At 43.2% G+C, this 21,233-nt stretch overlaps 1 protein-coding gene across 6 annotated transcripts; it reads left to right on the top strand.

Annotated features, from left to right (window-relative positions):
- The first annotated feature begins 1,918 nt into the window (after window positions 1-1,918).
- On the top strand, window positions 1,919-19,556 carry LAYN (layilin). 6 transcript variants are annotated; one of them, XM_061592379.1, is made up of 9 exons: window positions 1,919-2,537; window positions 6,581-6,604; window positions 7,612-7,906; window positions 10,110-10,267; window positions 12,008-12,049; window positions 12,384-12,470; window positions 12,769-12,895; window positions 14,121-14,454; window positions 17,497-19,556. In XM_061592379.1, exons 1-9 carry the CDS (start codon window positions 2,426-2,428, stop codon window positions 17,584-17,586), a joined length of 1,269 nt encoding a protein of 422 aa, XP_061448363.1. In that variant the 5' UTR covers window positions 1,919-2,425; the 3' UTR covers window positions 17,587-19,556. The 6 variants fall into 6 exon arrangements, 5 of the variants coding, with proteins under 5 accessions (XP_061448363.1, XP_061448364.1, XP_061448366.1 ...); XM_061592380.1 differs by having other exon boundaries at window positions 6,584-6,604; XR_009758621.1 differs by having other exon boundaries at window positions 1,924-2,537; window positions 14,121-15,507; window positions 17,497-17,584.
- The last annotated feature ends 1,677 nt before the right edge of the window (window positions 19,557-21,233 follow it).

Below are 21,233 nucleotides of genomic sequence, written 5' to 3' on the forward strand. Positions count from 1 at the left end.
CCAAAATGATTAAGGTAATGATCAGAATGACTTGTATTCAACTGTGATATCACTAAAAGCAAATCCATATCAGTTGTGCCACAGACAAAACTTTTAGAGCCAAGGTTCCCAAACTGTTGGTCCGTGAACATCATTCTGGTGGTCTGCAACATGCCCATTTTAAATATTCATATTGTTTTTAATTGTATTTTATTGCTTCTTTTCTGTCTTATATGGTAATTTATTGGTTTACAATTTGAATTCTATGGAATGCAAGTTGTAATGCAATAAAAGAAATGAAAAAAGCAATAATGTTACAATTAAAATTCATGTAGAAGCGTGCACAGGCAGAGAAGAATGATTAAGTGGTCTGCCAAGTCCCTCAGCAATTTTCAAGTAATCGGGGGGGGGAGTTTGGGAACCTCTGCTTTAGAGCACCCAGTGTCAGTTCAGCCTCAATAGTTTTCAATGACAGTTCACAATTTTAACTGACACTCTTCTAGCACTAATTACAAATCATGAAAAATAGCAGAAGGGGGGTATTGGACTCCCCAATTTTTTTCCTGCTTATAATAGTTAACAGAATTGCTAATGCTGTTGGTGATCTTTCTACTGATGATCTCTTGAGTTTTCTACTTAAATTTAAATTAGGGAGATCGTCACCTGTCAGTTCTGCCTCTTGCCTCAAGTTACTGCCGTGCTGACCAAAGATGTTAATGGTGATTGTTAATACCTCATTGAGACAGAACTTCAAAGGAATACACATTGCAGCACTTCAGAGCAAAGCTGTTTATGTTAATAACGAATTAGCAGTGGATTTGTTTTTTTAAAAAGCCGGTGTCACTGATAGTTGCAAGCATTAGTCAAACCCGGATTCTGACAGAATTCGATAACAAATCCGAAAATGCCAAAATTCACCCCATCTCTAATATCACCATAGGTTTGGTACTTGTGTTTTTAGACCGACAGTTCAGGCCTGTATCACAGTGAAAATGCCCCCTTAAAAAACATTTAAGTACAGGTCAATGGCCCATCTAGTCCACCACCCTGTCCTCACAGTGGCCAGCCAGATGCCTTCTCCCCACTTGTGATTCCCAGCAACTAATATTCAGAGACATGGTATCAAAACTTTTATCAAAATGGATCCCGCAATATACACCTTTATTTGAAGTCCTGGTGCAATTAGCACCTTGAGTCTGTTCCTACTTTGGCCTTAGCCTGGCAGCTAGAAACTGTTTCCAAGCCTGGATGAGCTGAAACTTGGCCAGGAAGCAGGTGCACTCCAGCTTCCTAACCCTCCGGAAATAAAGGCGGAGAAATGCAAGATCAGCCTTTGGCTCCTGGAAGCCTTGGGAAGGAAACTTTCTACACACTGTTCTCTTCTGCTTCCATAGCACAAGCTGATGCAAGATCTCTTGCTCTGGAGCCGTGGTTCCCAAACTTTTTACCTCACAGCCCACCCGAAATTGATGATGGTCTCAGTGGAGTGTTGACTTTTCCACCTGCTGTAGCAATTGCAATGTGCTGTGCTAGGTGCTGTATGGGTTTTAATTGTATTTTGGCCACCCAGCCAGAGAAGACAAACCTCAGGCAGATCTCAAACCTTTGGGAAGAATGTAGCTCACTGGTAAGAGGAAGGTCCCAGGTTCAGTCTCCGGCATCTCCAGGTAGGGCTGAGAGAGACCCCCGTCTGAAGCCCCCGAGAGCTGTTACAAATCAGCACAGCACAGACAATACTGACCTGGATGGACCAACGGACTGACCCGGTATAAGTCAGCTTTCTGTGTTCCTAAAGCACATTGGTTCGGCCCACACCTTGTCATGGCTGGTAGAGTGCGCAGCTGGGGGGTGAGGGCATATATTTGATGCAGCTTGTATTGCTGCCTAACTGTGGAGTCGGGACATTCCTTGCCGCTACCTGCTGCTGAGTGAGCGGCAGTAGCAAGAACTCCAGCCCTCCTAACTTCGTGCTTTGCAGAATGATGCACTTAAAAGGCAGTTTCTGCATCCCCGTCTGCTTTCCCAACAGTTGGAAAGAGCGACGCGGGCCGCCAGCCACGAAGCGAGGCTCTCTGGGTCGGGAGCTGGTTCTGGCCAGGGTGCTCGTGTGAATGCACACACACACACGCCGCCGCAGCAGCATTAGCTCGGCCTGGCTCTGTCCTTTGGCAAGCGGGGCGCCGCTCGCCGGACTCTCGGAAGGCACGTCGAGAATTTCAGACCCGTCGGGACAGGCCCGCCCGCCTGCCCACGCGCCCACCCGCAGGAGCCTCCCAGCCTCCTTTCCTCGCTTCCCCCCTCTCTCTCGGCTGGCCCCTGGCCCAGAGGCGGAGCTGCTGCCGCTGCTGCCTTGGCCGGTGCCAGACCCTCGCCCGGAGCTCGGCGCGCTGCTCCTGCTCTTGCGCTCCCGCGGCTGCTGTTGGGGCTCCTGCGGCGTGTGCGGGACATGCGGCGGCGGGGGGCACGCGGCGGCGGAGGGAGGGCCGCCCGGAGGCTCCTCTTGCTGCTCTTTCTGCTGCCGGCTGCCCTGGGCGCGCAAGGGACGCGGCTGTTCAGCGGTGAGTCCCTCCAGGGCTGGGCGAGTAGAGCCGTCGATCCCGGCCCCGAGCTGGTGAAAGGAGGGAGGGGCGGGCCGGGGAGAGGGAGGGGCGGGCCGGCAGGCGCTGCGGACCCGGAGTCCCGGCTTGGCTCGAGGGGACGGGGGAGCTGGGCGGCTGGTCCCCTCCCGTGTTGCCGGGGGTGTGTGGGGGCAGTCCCTCCCTGGGAACTGTAAGCAACGAGAAAAGGGGAGAGGAGGGGATTGGAGAGACAGAGCGCCCCAGAGTTGTCTGGAATAGGGAACTGGAGCAGGATCGGGATGGGGTGGGGGTGGGTACCCTTGGGGGGGGATCAGTGGAATGAGCCCCGACTGGGAAACCTGCCTGTAGATGGAGGAGGGATGCTGAGGGATTTGGGGGGGGGTGTTCTGTGTTGGAAGGAGAAAAAGCAGCTTCAGTGATGCCCAAGGTGGGGGCGAAACCCCTTCCCTTCTCCGGAGGACACTTGTGAATGGCCAGAAAAGATGCCGCTGCTGCGCTGTGCGGGAGGTTTTGTCAGCTCTTCTTCCCTTGTGGTCTTCCGACGTCCGTTACTAAAAAGCAGGCAAGCCGGGAAGGTGCAGAACTCTCTTCAGCCCACCCGCCACCCATTTTCCCTTGTAGAAACGGAGGGTGCTGGGGGTCTGCAGGGGAGAGGCGAGCTCAGAGGAGTGGGGGACCATTGGCTGGCCGCCACGTTCGGTCCCCGTGCCTAGCAGCAAGGTGGCAAAATATGCTATCCCACCTGTATGCATACACACCATACATTTAAAGCACTTTGTTTTTCCCATGGGACCTTGGGAATTGTGGCTTACCCCTGGTAGAGCTACAATTCCTAGCATCCTTAACAAACCACAGTTCCCGGGTTCTATGGGGAAATTAAGTGCTTTAAATGTGCTCTAAGTGTATGGTGCGTATGCCGTGGCTTCAATCCGGCCACAATCCATGGGCATTAAGCTGCCAAAACTACATGCACGACTGCACCCTGAAAAGTGTTAATGATGCCCCAGAGATGGCCAAGTTAATGTGGGTGAGCTGAGCTTCAGCAGGCCACAGTTTATTACTCTGCCAATGCCCAAAGCGGGTCATCACTGGATTAAACGAGAGAGGATTTTGGGGCTGGGGGTAGCAGAGGGATTCTACAAAAAGTTGTGTGTGTTTCCACACCCAACTGGAAGCCCCATGTGGCTCTTCAGCTGATAACCTGAGATCCCTTCCAGGATCTGATCTGCGCTGCTAATACTTCAGAGGCAGCAGAATGGGGGTGCAGGCCAGGGCTGGCCCAAGAGGGAAGAGGCATGATGCCAGCTGTCCTTGGCATGGCCAGGAGAGACGAGCTGCCAGCTTCATGTCATGCAGGAGGGCTCTCTCGGTGGGCACCCGTCAGGCTTGGCAGGGTTTCATGTCAGGAAGAGTGCAAGCCCAGGAGCCTTTTTTCAATTCTGGAGATCAAGCTCTGGAAGAAATTATATGAAGCTGCCTATGCTGAGTCAGGCTCTTTGTCCCGCTGGCGCCATGAGGTCCATTCTGGCTGGCAGCGGTGGCTCTGCAGGGTCTGCCTGAGAATCGTAGTGAGCTGAAGATGCTGGTGTTTGAAATTGGGACCTCTGGCATGCAAAGGATATGCCTTGCCTCACAGACCCTATGCAAAAGCAGCAAAAGCAGTTCAGTCATTTTAGACTCTGCACTTGATAGTCTTATGCCCCGGTTCCCTCTTTAGATACTTCACTTTCTGTAAAAGGTGATAAGCCAGCCTTGCTGCATTTGGGTAGGGCCCTCCTACTCATTCTGCCAAGTGGGGCCCTGGACCTCTGCCCCAAAGTCCTCCCCGGATGGTACCACTGTCCAAAAGAGAGAGTGTTTATATGATGCTGTCTTCTACTGAGTCAGACCACTGGTCCACTCTAACTAGCAGCAATTCTCTGGGGTTGCAGGAAGAAGGATCCCCGCCCCCATTATCTGTTATCTGATCCTTTTAGCTGGAGAACCTGGGACCTTCTACATGCGAACCACGTGCTCTCCTACTGAGCTTTGGGCCCTGCTAACAAGGAAGAATACTTCTGAACATGCTTAGAAGGCCTGTCCACCACCACTGAATCACTACAGCCATACCCCAAAAAGCTACTACTAGAACTAACACAGAAACCTGCCTTATACCAAACGGGACCATTAGTTCACAGCTCAGCATTGTCTATACGCTGACTGGCAGTGGCTCTCCAATGCTGCCGTGAGGGGGCATTCTGAGCCCTACCTGGAGATGCCAGGGATTAAACCAGGGAGCTTCTGCATGGGAAGCAGATGCTCCACCACCTTGAGCTAAGCTGAAGGTGTCTTTTCCAGGCAAGTCTGAGAGCTCTAGTACTGTTCAGAAACCAGCCCATGGAACTAGGACACCTTGGGAACAGCCGTGGCTGTTCCACAGGCCAGGCCAGCTAGAAATATTATATAACTGGGTTGTCTACTCCATGACACAACAGTATTTTAAGCATCCTCTTAGAAGATATATATATATATATTCCTCCCTCCCTCCCTTCTTAAGACCCCTTAAATAAACTCTTTCCCCACTCTGAGTGTGGAGACTGTCTGAATATAAATACTGCCAAAGCATCCCCATTTGTTCCATACTAGTCATGCCTGCTTTGTGTGGATTTGCTTGTTCCTTCACCTCACTACTAAAAGTGTTCCGACCTCTTGTGGGCTCCTGCAGAATCATGTAGACAATGTAAAAAAAATCAGCCCAGTTGTGCAGTAAAGCATACTAAAATTACCCAATTGACTGGACAAGTATTTGTCTTTAAAAAGGCATTTTTCTTTTTTGGAATGCTACAGGCAGTTCCAATCTTTCTTTTTTGCATTCATGAGGGCTAGATACATAGCCATATTACATCTGGGACATGCTTTATGTTTTTGGCATGTAGAATCTGTCCCTCAAATGCTCCAACGTAATGGGTCTTGGAAAACTTTCATAAAGTAGCTTCTGCCAGAAAGGATGCCATGTATTTAATCACATATTTGATGATGTGCAAAGTGTGCATGGCATGCCAATGTCCTCCCCACCCCAGCTGACATGTTGTGATTTTATTGTGAAATCATCAAGTTAATAAACTGTCATATGAATGCTAATTATTTTAGTATGCAAAATACTTTGCAGGTCTTATCTCAGTTATCCGCATAAAAATGTAGATGGAATTATATTTTTGTTCCCATTATATAGAAGGTGAGAGAGGGCTAAAAGAGAGAGATATCCAAGCAAGGCCTTGGTTACAGTGGGATTTGAACTCAGGCCTCCCAACACTGTATTAAACCACATTGTCCCTTTGCAGAATTATAACATATTATTTGTCTGTGTCATTAATAATGTGTTTCTTGCAGAAAATATGAAATGCATGAAGGGACCACATGCTTTCCTAAACATTCAGGGGCCTGCTCAAAGGAGTCATGGTTGGCCATGGATCTCTGGTGGATGTTCACTACTTGTTTGGGAGCACACATCTGCCCTTCACACTTCTCACTTTTGTTGCAATTAACACTGGTGCAACCCAGCTGCTGCACAACATATGAAATGGTTTTGAGGACTGATTTGAACTTGGGCCTCTAGCATCTACAGTACATCTAATACTACAAATGCCCAACATATTGATGCTACAAAGGAATTGGTTAGAATCAATATTGACTTATTTATATATATTTAAGGGCTAATCACTTTGAAATCAACAGGTTACTTAATAACTAAGGGCCTTAAGTTTCATGGACTCATCTTCAATATGCAGTAAAGTGAGATCGCTGGTTGGACAGTTGGCTTGTAGCAATGACTGGCCTGCAGTCGACTACACTGCATTCCCCACTTGGCTAAAAATAACTTAAATGTTGCTGATAAAACACAAGTCGATTTGTCAGGTTGTTGCAAAAACTTCAGTAGCCTCAAAACAGCCCACCCTTTAGCTGTGGTAGACATTCTACAGTTTTGGTTGCTGCCAATTTTATTAAAGTGATATACTTTTTATCTTCTTCCCATTGCTTCGCAGCAGCTGATCACATTCTTCAGAGAGGTAACATATTTTGTCTTTAATCAAAGCTGCATGTTTGTCAAATTATCAATGGTGACTAGACTGTGTTTGCTGTGCTTAGCATTTTAACTTGTTTGCCATCCATAATTAAGGCATTGGAATTCCAAATAGTAATGTGTTTGAGTGTATTAAGATCCTTGGAATGGAGTGCTCTCAGGTTCTGCTTTTACTTTAAGGAAGAGAGGAAACACAAGGATATCTCTCAAAGTGTGTTTTAGAAACACCAGTTTGCATCACAGGTACTTATAACATCCTGTCCTTAAACGTGTGCTCTGTGATTGACTTTTCAAAACAGAACATTTGCCTCTGAGTTTGCACAAATAAACATAGGATAAACTTGGCCATAAAATACTAATTAAAATGATTTACTCTGTCTGTCTGAAGTGGTCTTCGTGTTCCCTGTGTTTTTATATAAAAGTCACATTGTGAAATTCACAAGACAGAGACTAGCTGATAAAAGTGATAATACAGGTTTTTAGGAAGCGGGCTCATATGCAGCCATACCGTTCATTCGTCTAGCTCAGTGTCATCTGCGTACACTGTTGATGGCTTTCCAGGTTTTCAAACAGGACTCTTTTCCAGCCCTACCTGGAGATGCAGGGGCTTGAACCTGGGACCTTCTATGTGCAGCCCATGTGAAATATTCACAGTGTTAATTCTGACCCCCAATATGCACTCATTTAGTTCATATTCTTTGTAATAAGCATATATACCAACAGAATTCTGATTGGTACTGCTTTTGTACCAGGCTAAATTGTGACAGTCATGCTTTCCTCTACAACAATAACAATGTGGTCAGACTGTCTAGTTCTATAATATGCTGTAATGTAGGCATTCTTAATGCAAGCTTGTGTTAGTTTCACTAGTGTTGGCATGTGGTGATCGAGAGAAGTTCCACGCTACCCATCATGGGAGAAGTGTTCGCTGCATTTTCCTGTCAGTCTGTTAACTGGCCTTTTTCTTTTTTCTGGGGGGGTGTCTTCCTGCAGGCCAGGCCATCTGCCGAGGAGGAACCCAGCGCCCCTGCTACAAGATTATTTACTTACATAATGTCGCGCGTAGGGTTGGCTTTAAAGAAGCCCTTCAGGCCTGCAGGAGAGATGGAGGAGATCTGGTCAGTATAGAATCGCAGTCAGAACAAAGGCTGATTGAGAAGATGATTGGAAGCTTTTCGGCATCGGATGGCGATTTCTGGATAGGGCTTAGGAGAGAAGAGGATCCTGACAAAAGCACTGAATGCCCAGACTTATACTCATGGTCTGATGGGAGTTTGTCTATGTTTCGGTTAGTCCACAAACTCAAAGCGGGAGTTAAGACTTCCTTTGCGAATTTAGCCAGTCAAACAAAAGCATTATGTCTTATGAATAGAGGTTCTTTACCTATTTGTCAATAAGATCCATCCTTTGAAGCAGTATTGGGTTTTCAATGCAAAACCCTTAAGAACTTTTCTTGGCTGTTAATTGTGTCTTGCTTGCTTGGTTTAGAAACGCCTGTGTGGCAGATCCTGTGGGCATCCTGTTGGATGTTGTATGTAGAGTGTGGCACATCCTCTGTGCGTATACACATGCACACACATGTGTTTCAGCCTATTCTAATTCCTTGCCTGTCCACACTGTGGAAGGATGTCAAACGCTGCATGAGTGATCCTGTCAATGCACAGCAGATGTCCTGGTGGGAGAAATGCTGACACTTTCAGAGAACCTCCCCACATCTTTTAGTGCCAAGCTAGGATTTCAGGCCCAAGCTAGGAGTGCAGGCAGCTGCCACACCCTTTACTTCCTGTCACAGTTATGGCTTTATTTTATACAGCTAGCATTAATCAATAGGAAATTGTGTGCCTGCACAGTGGTGACCATGTGCCCTGGACCTCAGAAGGTACAAAGCCAAATGGCTTTATAGCCTGCTAGTATAGTCAGTAGCAAGATGTATGGCAGAAAAAAAAGCTGCACTAGTTATCTGTCTTTGGATCCTGGAAGGGACAAAACAACATGTTTTCTTATCCTCCGGTAGGACCATGCACTGAATTGAGCCAGGAAATAAGTTTATTGCCCAGGCAAATCCCATGAGTTATAGCTCTGTGATAAAGCATATGCTTTGCATGCAGTAGAACCCTGGCTCAATCCCCAGCATATCCAGGCAGTGCTTGGAATATCACCTGTCCAAAACCCTGGAGAGAGCCCCTGCTGGTCAGAGTATAGATAATACTGAGCTTGATGAACCAATTGTCCAGGGAAGGGCATAGCTTAGTGGTAGAGCATCTGCTTTGCTTGCAGAAGGTTCCAGGTTCAATCCCTGACATCTCCAGGTAGGGCTAGGAGTGTCCCCAGTCTGAAATTCTGGGAAGCCTTTGCCATTAAGTATAGACAATACTGAAACCAGTAATGATTTGAAACGAATGCTGATGAAAGAGGAAAGCACAAAAGCAGGACTGCAGCTGAACGTCAAGAAGACTAAAGTAATGACAACAGAAGAGTTGTGTAACTTTAAAGTGGACAACGAGGCCATTGAACTTGTCAAGGATTGTCAATACCTCGGCACAGTCATTAACCAAAATGGAGACAATAGTCAAGAAATCAGAAGGCTAGGACTGGGGAGGGCAGCTATGAGAGAACTAGAAAAGGTCCTCAAATGCAAAGATGGATCACTGAACACCAAAGTCAGGATAATTCAGACCATGGTATTCCCGATCTCTGTGTATGGATGTGAAAGTTGGACAGTGAAAAAAGTGGGTAAGAGGAAAAATCAACTCATTGGAAACGTGATGTTGGAGGAGATACCATGGATCGCGAAAGAGACAAATAATTGGGCATTAGAACAAATTAAACCAGGGCTATCATTAGAAACTAAAATTATGAAACTAAGGTTATCATACTTTGGACACATAATGAGAAGACTTTATTCACTAGAAAAGACAATAATGCTGAGAAAAACAGAAGGGAGTAGAAAAAGAGGAAGGCCAAACAAGAGATGGATTGATTTCATTAAGCCACAGACCTGAACGTACAAGATCTGAACAGGGTGGTTTTAAACAGATGCTACTGGAGGTCACTGATTCATAGGGTCTCCATAAGTCATAATTGACTTGAAGGCACATAACAACAATACTAAGTTAGATGGACCAGTGGTTTGACTCAGTATAAGGCAGCTTCCTATAATCCCACCTGAACAGGAAGCATGTATAGCCCTTCCTATTGATGACAGCCAATAGCTTGCCTGGGTGGGCAGAGCTCCTCCAGTATCTAGGAGCTTTTTCCTGCCCAGGGAGATACTCCAAGCTATAGCCCGGGTGGCTCTTCAGAGGTGGGAGCAGCCATGCAGAGACCTGTGGGTTCCTGCTTCTTTCCAACGTTGCCATTCCTGACCTCTGCCCCCTCCACACTCTCTCATTCACATGAACAGATAGAGCAGCAAAATGTCCTAAATGGGGAGAAATCTGAATGTAAAAAGGGAAAGAAAATTCCTCAGATTGTTTGACTTGTTTCCACAGAAACTGGTATGCAGATGAGCCCTCCTGTGGAAGTGAAGTCTGCGTCGTGATGTATCACCAGCCCTCAGCACCTCCAGGCGATGGGGGCCCGTATATGTTTCAGTGGAATGATGATAGCTGCAGCATAAAGAACAACTTCATCTGCAAATATTCTCAGGGTAATGGATTCCTGATCCTCAATTATGTAATTCAGCACAGGGGCGGATCATTTGTGGCATAGGAGTATTATTGTATGCAAGATATATATGAATGTCTGAGAATGTGTTATTAAAGAACAATGTCTGTTTGTGTTGCAGAATCTTGAGAGTTCATTTCCTAATTACTGACTTCTATTTTTGTGGTTGTGGAGTGAATATCCTGTGTCCTTTGGCCTTAACTGAAAGTATTGGAACCACTAAGATATGCTGTTAATCATTCTTGTACAGATATCTGTATACTGCGATATCTCCCCAGTTCTGAAGAAATCCAGCATTCTTCCATATAGTCAGGTTTTCCAACACTGCAATGGCTATTAAAAGGGAAATGCTATTGGTGCAATCTCCGAAATCACAAGTATATTGAACAGTTTCCAACTCAGAAGAAGAAAATGTATCAAAAGGCCAGGCTGTCTTTGACAGAGGTCGTGGGTTATGTTGGACAGTATAACACATAATGTACCTCTATCATTCACTGACCACACATGTTAAGATATTGCTCATTTTTTTAAAAAAAAATTGCCATTAGGAAACACAGTTTCTTATGAAAACTACCCTTAGAGAGGATGCAGTGTAAATATTGCCTTTGGGTACACAAGAAATCTTTAAGGCAATGAGATGACAAGGAAAATGGAGAAATAGTTTTCATTACAAGTTGTGAATCTTTTCCAAAATGGTTGCCTTAATTAGGCTTCCAGGGCACCTTATCAAATGCACTGAGAACTTCAATAGATAAATTTAAAACTGATTCTGGCCCGCTTGCATTGGCTGCCTGTATGTTTCCGAGCCCGATTCAAGGTGCTGGTTTTAACCTATAAAGCCTTACACGGCTTGGGACCACAATACCTGATGGAATGCCTCTCCCAACACGAACCCACCCGTACACTATGCTCAACATCAAAGGTCCTCTTCTGGGTGCCTACTCCGAGGGAAGCTGGGAGTCTGGCAACAAGGGAGAGGGCCTTCTCAATGGTGGCCCCCAAATTATGGAATGATGTTCCTGACGAGATACGCATGGCGCCAACACTGTTATCTTTCCGGCACCAGGTCAAGACTTTCCTCTTCTCCCAGGCATTTTTTTAACAGTATTTGAATAGCATGTGTTTTTAACTTGCCTATTGGTTTTTATGGGTTTTAATTTGGTATGGTTTAAATTTGTATATATTTTTTAATGTTTTAATTGTTGTAAACCACCCAGAGAGCTTCAGCTGTGAGGCGGTATATAAATGCAATAAATAACAACAACAATAATAATAAGCCAAAACACGAGACAAAAATTTCCCATTTGTTATTCTTGTTAACAAACTTGTGGGTGCTCCAACAGAAAGCAGAGTCTCTTTCAAATTTCCTAGGAGTAGGAGGTGGAATAAAGCAACTCCCTAAAAGCAGTTCCGTTCAGCTCTGATATCTCTTTCAGAACTCTTAAAGTAAGGGGTATAAAAAGCAAATCCCTTGATATTAAACTCTCTCCACCCCTCATAAATACACACGTACACCAGTTATTAACTTCACCAGTACAACATAACATTTGGGCTAACAAACTATCTTGGGCTGAATCTGTACATTCACAGTCTGAAGTGACTTATGAGTAAACAGGTTGCCATTCTTGATGTCAATACTGCTCTGGGAAGTGAGGGCACAGGTTTTAACTTTGTTTAGGTGACCAAATGCAGAAAATACATTTGTGTTACTTTTTCCTTGCAGAAAAGCCAACAGCTGCCTCTGAAATGAATGCCTCTCAAGCAGGTAAATTTCATATTAAAATTGTGTGCAATGTATAGCCTCTCCACATATTTAGAGGTATTTGATTTTTTTAAAAAAATCCAGATCTGTTCCAAATAACAGTTGCTGTTCTCAACACACAGAAAGAAGCATGTATGTAAAACTTTTGCTCATATGAACCTGTGATTCTCACCATTATGAACAAATGAAGCTGCCTTACACTGGGTGCTGCACTGAGCCGTAGACCCTTCCCATAAATGTTACAGAGCCCTCATCTTAAGTACTTAATGATCCAAGTAAGCTGTTTATATTGTTGGAACAGTGTCCTTTAGTGTTAACACCCAGATTTGTTTTTTAGAAACTGCAGCAGAGACTTTGACACCCACATCCCCAGAAGAACCCACTCCTGAAGTTGCAACTAATAAAACCCTCAAAGAAGCCAAAGGTAGGCACTATCATTTTCCTCCTTCATCACCCACCACAGACTTTGGTAACATGCCATTTTCCTTAGAGAAAGGCACAACAGAGATTGTTATAGCATACTGTTACTTGTGCTCATTAAGTCCTATGTTGGATGCCCAGAGCTCTCCCCACCCCTCCCTCCTGCTCCATCTCCAAAGTTAAAGTAAAAAAGTACTGTAACAGTTCTGCCCTGAGAGAATCAGGAGTTTAATAACTGCATGGAAAAACTAATGCCTTTTCATTTTTTAACTAAAAGTTAGAGTATCTTTTTCCTCCCTCAGAACCTGTTTGGAGCCTTGCCTACATCTTAATCCCCAGCATTCCTGTGCTGCTTCTCCTCATGGTCATCACAGCCATTTTCAGCTTTTGGCTTTATGCAAAGAGGCAAGTCACAGCACTGGACAAAGGGTGAAGCTTTATGATACATTATCATGGGTAGCATCCGAACAGGGCCAATTGTGTTTCAAGCAAAGGGGCAGTGTGAATTGAATGATGAACAAAAGTCAGGAAGTAACAGAAGAGGAGGAATGTTAACAGGCCTCAGTGAAATTACTGTTATGTACATTCAGGATTAATAAGAACTTTCTGTTGCGATAGGAGCTTGTTAAGACACAAATGCGCACACAAATACACACACCACCCTGCAAAAAAAGAAAACAAACCTGGAAACTGGATAAGCATATAAACCATACGCACACACTTGGGGCCCAGTTCAGACACAAGTGAGGCTTGGAGTTGCATGCTCTCTCCTTCCTAACCTTGTGCACCCTGATTCCTTCCCTTATTTCTGGATTTGGGCAAATCAGTTTACAATTACATATGGATTGGTAAACTATGGCTAGCACTTGCTTTCCAAACCGGATAAAATGTCCAAGTCTACTCTGGAAAGCTAGATGTGCTTCACTATCTGTTTCACCACTTCTTCCTGTTGCCATGTATCCCTGTGCAGATTAGTTTTCATACATATGGGGTCACTCCATATTTAATTTTTTTCAGGACATGCAAAAATACTTTACTCATACCTACAACATCTCATTGTGGTCACACATGGTTCTAGCAGTGGGCATCAAATGAATATATGCACTGTTAAGCCAAGGTTGACTGCAGATCCCTGGTGCATGGACGTGTGGTGGTAAATTTGTGGATGTTACCACAAAATGTGTGAGGTGGCCCTGGGAACCAGTCCTTAGCATTGCACTGATTCCAAAATGTATCCAAGAAATCCTTCCACAGGTACATGCATTTCAGCTTGTTGGCCAGCACCAGTTCCTTTAATACCCAAGCTCCTGCTGCTATCAGTACTCGGGGTCCTTCCTGTTGCTAGCTTTTGTGTGCTTCCAGCATCAAATTCTACTTTTGGATAAAGGAAATAAATTAATATCTTGCCTTCAATTATTATTACTTTTCTCTTTCCTGCTACTGTTAAGTTCAGATTGGATTATGTCCCAACATACTACAGTAAACAAAGTTGACCATGCTGCTCTCTTCCTTTATGAGGTCACAGATTCTCTCTCTCTCTCTCTGTATTATTATATATATCTGCAATGGTGCCACTAGATTAGTTTCTTACTGTGTTATGCTACAGTGGAAGATCCAAGAAAGTTAATACTTTTTTACTTTTTTCCCTGCTAAGGAGACGGGAGCAAAAGGGAATGAATTCAAAGGAACAGAATACCTGGTTGTCTTCCAAAAGACAGAACAGCCCCAGTTTGGAGATACACAATGTGATTAGAAAACAATCAGAAACCGATCTAGCAGGGACCAGATCAGACATTAAGAACTCTTCTTTCCGAGCCCGTTCTGGAGAAGATACTCCTGATGACCTCTCTGGAGACTATGACAATATGGCGGTCAATACCTCAGAAAGTGGCTTTGTGACTTTGGCCAGCACTGAGAGTGGATTTGTCACCAATGATATATACGAGCTGTGCAATGACAGAGTGGGGCGAAGCAAAGAATCGGCCTGGGTAGAAAATGAAATTTATAGCTATTAAAGAAGATGGTGCTTGGGATTTTGGCAAAGTGGAAACTGATCCAGTTGGAGTCAGCTTTGGCACCCAGAGATATGCCTCTTGTATGCAAAGGAATGTGTTTCTGCCTTTGGCAATGTTTATGTTTTTACGATAAGGATTTTTCTTTTTCTGAAAGTGGAATATGAGAGAATGTGTGTTTATATATGTAGGTAGAACTCTTATTCAGCCGAGGAAGATGGCCTTATGCAGTATTGATTCCATTCCTTGACAGACAGACAGACAGACATCATTTCCTAGTAATCTACAACTATGTCTGCATTTTAACATCATGTGCTTAAATCAAAACTCCTGTCTTTTAAGCTAATTGCCTAAGCCCAGATGGAGCTTGTGAGTTATTCACTGATAATTTTTCCAGCTCCAAGCTAAAAATATGACAGGTGTAGCAGGTGGTCATTGCCATCTAGCTTTCACCAGCTGCCTAGTTCCCATCTTTTGTCACCCTGAAAGTCAATAATTTTTCCCCAAGGGGGGCTGTTCCGCTATTGTGCTTTGCTCATATCCATCCAGCCTACTCTTGCAAGAAGCAATTAGCTTTCTTATTCCCTAGTCCTCCTAACACGGGACATGGAAATAAATGCCATCAGAACCAACAAAATAGTATGTTTATGGTATTGGATGCAACACATTAAACAAAAAGACTCATTCCAAGAACCTAAAATATAAAGAACTTTCAGGCAATGCATTTGTCATAGGAATGGCGGTAATTCCTAACCCTGCTTTTTTGGAAATCAAAAACTTCAGAAACACCTCCATCTGGAGAACCAAAAGACACTTAAGTGGCCTTAGATGCTGCTGTACAATAGACTTCTGTGCCAGGTTTGCCTTTGGGGAAAGATTAAACACTGGTCACTTAATTATGGAGGAAATAGGAGACTAGTGACTGTTACATTGTTGCCACTTTTATGCTTTCTGCTGCCAGTGAAGGTGTTGAAGACCAGCACAGCTGCATTCTTAGAACTCCTGATGTCGATGATATTAATGTGAAAGGTTTGTGAATGTAATGAAGATAAGAAAAATATAGCCACTCTGAAGCAGATAGTGGCACATCCTATAGAAATCTGTTATGGTAGAAGCCAGTGAACAAACTGGATTATTATTTATTATATTTATTTGTCACTTACTAAAAAAAATTGTGTCACAGTCACTTACAACGTGACATCTGGAGATCTGTGATCAGCTCTCCTAGTTTTGTTTTTTTTAGGAAGGGGGAGAAATTCAGATCAGGGCTGTGGCACTGAGAAAGGGAGGCTTAACTGTTCCTCCCATGCTATTATCCTGATCCAGATTCCCCCACCATACCACATCAGCTGTTATTTCTCTCTCTTCTTATGTTCTTATTAGGCTGTTTTAAGTTTTTCCCTCGTGCTTAGGGTTTTTGTCCCTAAATTGGTTTATACTGTGAAATCTTGGGACTCTCCCAAATATTATGATTAGGTGATGCCATTTTTGCTACTTAAAGATCAGCACTTAGAGAATGAGTTTGCTGTTATTAAATACAAGTAGGCCCTGCAACAAAATGTTGCGGTAAACAATGTACTTCTGTTCAGGGTTCCCCTCCGTGGCTTTCTTGTTTTCCCCTCCCAACAGTCAGTCTGCATTCTATGTGCACTTGGTCCTCATTGGGGTATTTTGGTTTCCCCTCCCTAATATTAGCTACATTAAAATCCTGGATTCGTCCATTGATTTCTATGAGGAGCACTTACTTTTGTCCCTGGGGACATATAAAAGTAGTTTCATGTTGTGAATCAGGAAATTCCCTATTTAGACAATGAGATTGTGCTTTCTACTCTTTTTATATTTGTGTCTCTTTCTCTGCTCTTTTTCCAACTACTCCATTTCATCACATCCCTTCAAAAAGGTGGTCCTTATTCTGTGCTCACTGAGTCTGCTCAGCTCCCATTCAACTATTTAGTTTTTCCCCTTTTTATAATGTTTTTGTTCTTATGCAAACCTCGGAGTTCCCCTAAGTCTGCCAGTACCTCTTTCTTGTGCATGGGTGCTGCTGTTTTGGCTACATCAGTGCATGCTATCTCCTCTGAAGATCTGAAATAAAATAGAAGGTATGAATCTGATATGATAGTGCCTCTGAACATGGAGATTCCACATAGCCATCTTGGCTAATGGGCATTTTTTAGACCTATTCTCTTCTATGAATTTGATTATCCCCTTTTATAAAATCCTTTTAAAAAAGTCTAAGCCAGTGGCCATCACTTCATGCTATGGCAACAAATTTAATTAAATTAGCAATTATGTATGATATGAAGGAACACTTTCTCTTCTTTCTTCTCAACTGACAGCTAATGAATTTACTTGGATGACCCTGAGTTCTAGTATTATAGAAGGGTGAGAAGAACTATTATGTCCACTTTCTCCACCCCGTATGTAATTAATATCATGCATGGTTTGAGGCTTGGGGATTAGTGAGATTAGGAGAGCAGTGATGAGATGCACAACTTTCTGATGTTAGCTGTTCTTGTATGTAACCCAGCCTTGTCAATGTCCACAAAAGCTACCAGCCCACCAAAAAGTCTTACCAGCACACTTGTCTATGTATTCAACGTGATCCAGCCAAAGTACATTCCTCATCCCATTAATGTCAATGGGAGAGTGCTTATTCCATTGATATACTTTTGTATAGAAATCAGCAGACGTTAAAACATGCTTATTAGGCCAGATCATAGCTGTGTAAGGGCTTAACCCCCCCCCCAAAAAAAACTTCCTAGCCTGCTTGCCTGGAAGACATCCTTACTCATTAGTGGCAGCCAGTCATATGGATATTTATACGTCTGGTTTATCTGTTATGTGTGTTTATTGAGTTCACATTTACAATGTAGGTAGGCCATGAACTTGAAAAGAACTTCCAAATGCATTTGGTGTGTGTGTGTGATTTTCTGAGCTGGGGGGTGGAAAATAGGTCTTTGCATGTACTTAGTCTCGTTTCTTATTACTATTTCTTGTTCCTTTGGTGTTTTACAGTACAATTTTGAAAAGATTTTAAAACCTGGCAACAGTACATACACAAGCGATGGAAATAACAAAAAGCAAAGGTATCAAAAATCTTCATGAGCAACATTCTTCTAGAACTAGCATCCAAATCCTGTGTTTCTACCACAGACTTGAGAGAGAGGATGTATACAGTCATGACAAATGAAGTTCCTCCTTTATCATTAGATATGAAACACATCATTTGAATTCAGTTTTTAAACCATTGAGCCATAAGTGGGAGTTTTAAACTTTGATCCATAAATGAGCCAAGACTGACAAGGCCTCATCTGAAGTCAAGAAAGAGCCTGGTTTCTGTTTCTTGGAAGCACAATGCAAGATGGAGGACTGAAGATACAGGTTTCTGAAAATGTAATAAAGTTGCCAGATGTCCTTTCCTCCACGTCAGTGAGTTTCTGCCTGAGATAATGACAGACACACATGGTAAAATGTAATAAAGTGACTGGTGGTATAAGCAACATGCTATTCCTAATTGCACAATGGTGTTGAAAGTCATCTTATTGAATTCTATGCTATTATTATTGGAAATGACCAAACCCAAACAATCAATGCATTATTTGTTGACATGTTTAAGTTTTGATACTATGATGGTGCTGCAGTTTTTAATCTGAGTGCCACAACTCCCCCTGCTCTCTACTCCAGGGAAGGAGCTGTACGTCAGAATAAGACTGAGAAATATGTTTGTCTTCATTTGTTATTTGACATGACAGGAGAAAGTCGGGGGGGGGAATGTAGTAACCGCAACCTCCTATTGTGTACTGGGACTGTGTTACCATGAGACACCACAAAAGTTTATCTTATATTGTACTGCGCTAAGGGATTTTGTGGTGGTGTTGGGTTGTAGGCATATGGAAGTCTGAAGCCACTGGCAGAGGTTGGCTGAGTTGCTGTGCTATCATAGAATGTTTGTGAACGTTCTAACTTCTGAGGGAATAGAGCTCTGGATAATAGAATCATCACAAACAGACAACATCGATGAGGGAAACAAAAGCTCCAATCTCTCTTGGAGAGGAGATAGGACACGAGTGGAGGAAAGGAGGAGCAAGAGAGATTTACCCTTTTGACAGGGTGGGGTGAGGTAGGAAAACTCACTGAGAATCAAGGACTTTGGAGTGAGATAGCTGTGGGCTGAAAAGGAGAGACCAATGGGGCTCCCCTTTTATTGCTAGCACATGGAGAGTTTTGTTGGGATTGTGGGGGAGGGGTAAACCTCACTTTTCACACATATATCCACTCATGAGAATTGGAGGGGAAGGGGTGTGTTGAGTATTCATTTTTTAAAAAAAGATATGATTGTTAACTATGGAATAAAATTAACACCTAATTTGACCTTGACGAAAAGGACAGAAGGAGGTCTTACCTGTGTGCTGTTGGTAGGAAAGAAGAAAGCAGGCAAGGCCCATTGGAGGCTTGCGATCAATGGATTAGGGGCTTTGGGGAATGGGCAGTGTGATTCCTTCCCAGATTGTTTTATTTTGTATGATGGGCAGGGTGTTTGGAGGACTTTTTTTTTCTTTTTGTGCCATTCAGCACACAACTGCTGAATGACACAGAAATTGAGAAAATGACCTTTGCTATAAAGGGTAATTAGTACTGCATGATTTTTAGACACATGATAACTGGTAAACATGTTACATGAATGGCTCAAACCGAGAATTTTCTTCCTGCACTTAATGGATAGAAAAGGGGCAGTCAAACATGCATGATCCATTCACACATATATCCATGAGAATCACCTATGAAGGAAATTCCCTGTCCAGATTATGCTGGTTAGATTGTGAGGTGGTTAACACTAGTAGGATCCTTGAGTTGGTCTAGATAGCCCTTGGGCACCTTCCAATTTCATTATTGATAACACACTAATACACACTAGTGTACTGTCTTGAAACAGCTACTAACCTTCACTATATTTTTAGCAATTCCTTATGTTATCCTGGACATAGATATTGCACTGTTGTCATGTTTCTCTTGTGCATGTCTGAATGCAATCCTGTATGTTATTTATCAAGAAATACACTTGTTCTGCTGCTGAAGTGTTTGCTGGAAAATAACACCATGCTATTAAGATAACAAGGATTCCTAAACGTTTTTTGCTGCATCCACTCAGTGGACTGAGTCCTAACTATCCCTTAATTAGTCAGCACACACTGCTGAATGTGTGAACTTCCTCTATTTAAATGCATTGTGTTTGATCTGTGATGGCTCAGTTCCACATGCAAGTCAGACTTTGATGAGCACACATGTGTGAATTGGCCATGTGTTACTGAAAAGCAAAGGCACGCATAATCCTCAAGATAGTTGCCCATGGGTAACAATTTTAACAATGCTAAGCAACAGCTGCCAAGTGGCACCAGGAAAGTGGTAGCTAGTTGAGTGAGGGCTGTTTTCCCAGTTACTATGCTGACCATACGTTTCATTAAGCAGTTGCATTTTTATTGCTATTTTTAAAAAATTAATCATTTTATCAACATTTCCTCCTTCACAAGTTATGGCATTTGGGATACAAGGTAGCTTCTCATATTATGGAAAATTCTACATTGCACAATGTGAACAGACATGAAAATATGGCTGGGGGCATATGGGAAGTACACAGTGCACTTCAATGGAGCTATAACAGAGCTAATCACATGTTGCTCTTTAGTTTGGGCATTTTTCCCGTTTCTCTGAAGATAAAGATAAATAATTGCCTACCTCTAATTTTATTCACTTAATGAAATCAGCAGCCAAGTAATATTTACAAAGTGTTTGAACCCTAATTAGAAACTAGCATTATTAATGTAATGCTTGGGGTTTTACTTACTTTTGCATCAAGGTGAGCTAAACCACAAGATCAAATTAAACCAATACCCAGAAGCCACCAGGAAGTCAAAGAATGCCAAACCCCAAAGCCTTTAGGAGAACATGTGTTGTATGGGAGTGGATGCAGAACACTGTTGCGATCTTGCTTTGCCAGTATAAACACTTAAGGCAGTCAGTTTTCTGGAATAGAATCTATCATTTTGCAACCACTGAAGTATTTTTCCCCATCACGATTGGCCTTTACCTGTCAGTTGGTCAACATCATCTCGTGACTCTGTCTTTCCCAACTAGAGAAATTCCTGTTGACTAGGTATTCACAGCTCAAACTTCTCTGGAAAACATATGCATACAGGGTTTGGAGCCAGATAAATAACTCATTCATTTTCATTCATTCATTGGCGATCACTCATAGCCAAGTAAGATTGTCTTCCAGGGTAAGATCTTTAACAGTGGGTCTGTAAGTGACTGGAGGCCAATTCTGGATCTACACAGCCTTCCACAGTGAGGACATAGGTTTCCAGGTGGAAGATGGTCATGATGAGGATTTGCTTGATGTGCCTTCCGCTTAGCTCATTTGTCCCTTTCACCCTGTACTCGTGCTTCTTCAAAGTCCGCAGCTCCACAGCTCAAAATTCTCTGGAAAACATATGCATACAGGGTTTGGAGCCAGATAAATAACTATAAACCATCTGAACCAAGCTAAGCAACGGCTGCCAGGAAGTGTTACCCCTTAGTTGATTTCCCAATTTTTAACATACTAACTATACATCATGAAGCAGTTAGATGCATTACTTTTTGGATGTTTTTTTAAATGTTTTAATCATTCTCACTTTTTCTTTCTTAGCAAGCCTAGTATAATCTGTTACTGGTTTAAGAAAACAGAAAACGAGGTCTGTGTTGTGGGGGAAACC

The sequence above is a fragment of the Rhineura floridana genome, chromosome 12, assembly GCF_030035675.1.
Source record: "Rhineura floridana isolate rRhiFlo1 chromosome 12, rRhiFlo1.hap2, whole genome shotgun sequence".
In the NCBI taxonomy this organism is placed as follows: Eukaryota; Metazoa; Chordata; class Lepidosauria; order Squamata; family Rhineuridae; genus Rhineura; species Rhineura floridana.

Excerpts from the sequence above, each read along its gene's own strand:
- LAYN (XM_061592379.1), top strand. The coding sequence starts at position 2,426 with ATGCGGCGGCGGGGGGCACGCGGCGGCGGAGGGAGGGCCGCCCGGAGG. Across the intron at positions 10,268-12,007 it reads CATCTGCAAATATTCTCAGG|AAAAGCCAACAGCTGCCTCT; the intron begins GTAATGGATTCC and ends TTTTCCTTGCAG. Across the intron at positions 12,471-12,768 it reads AACCCTCAAAGAAGCCAAAG|AACCTGTTTGGAGCCTTGCC; the intron begins GTAGGCACTATC and ends TTCCTCCCTCAG.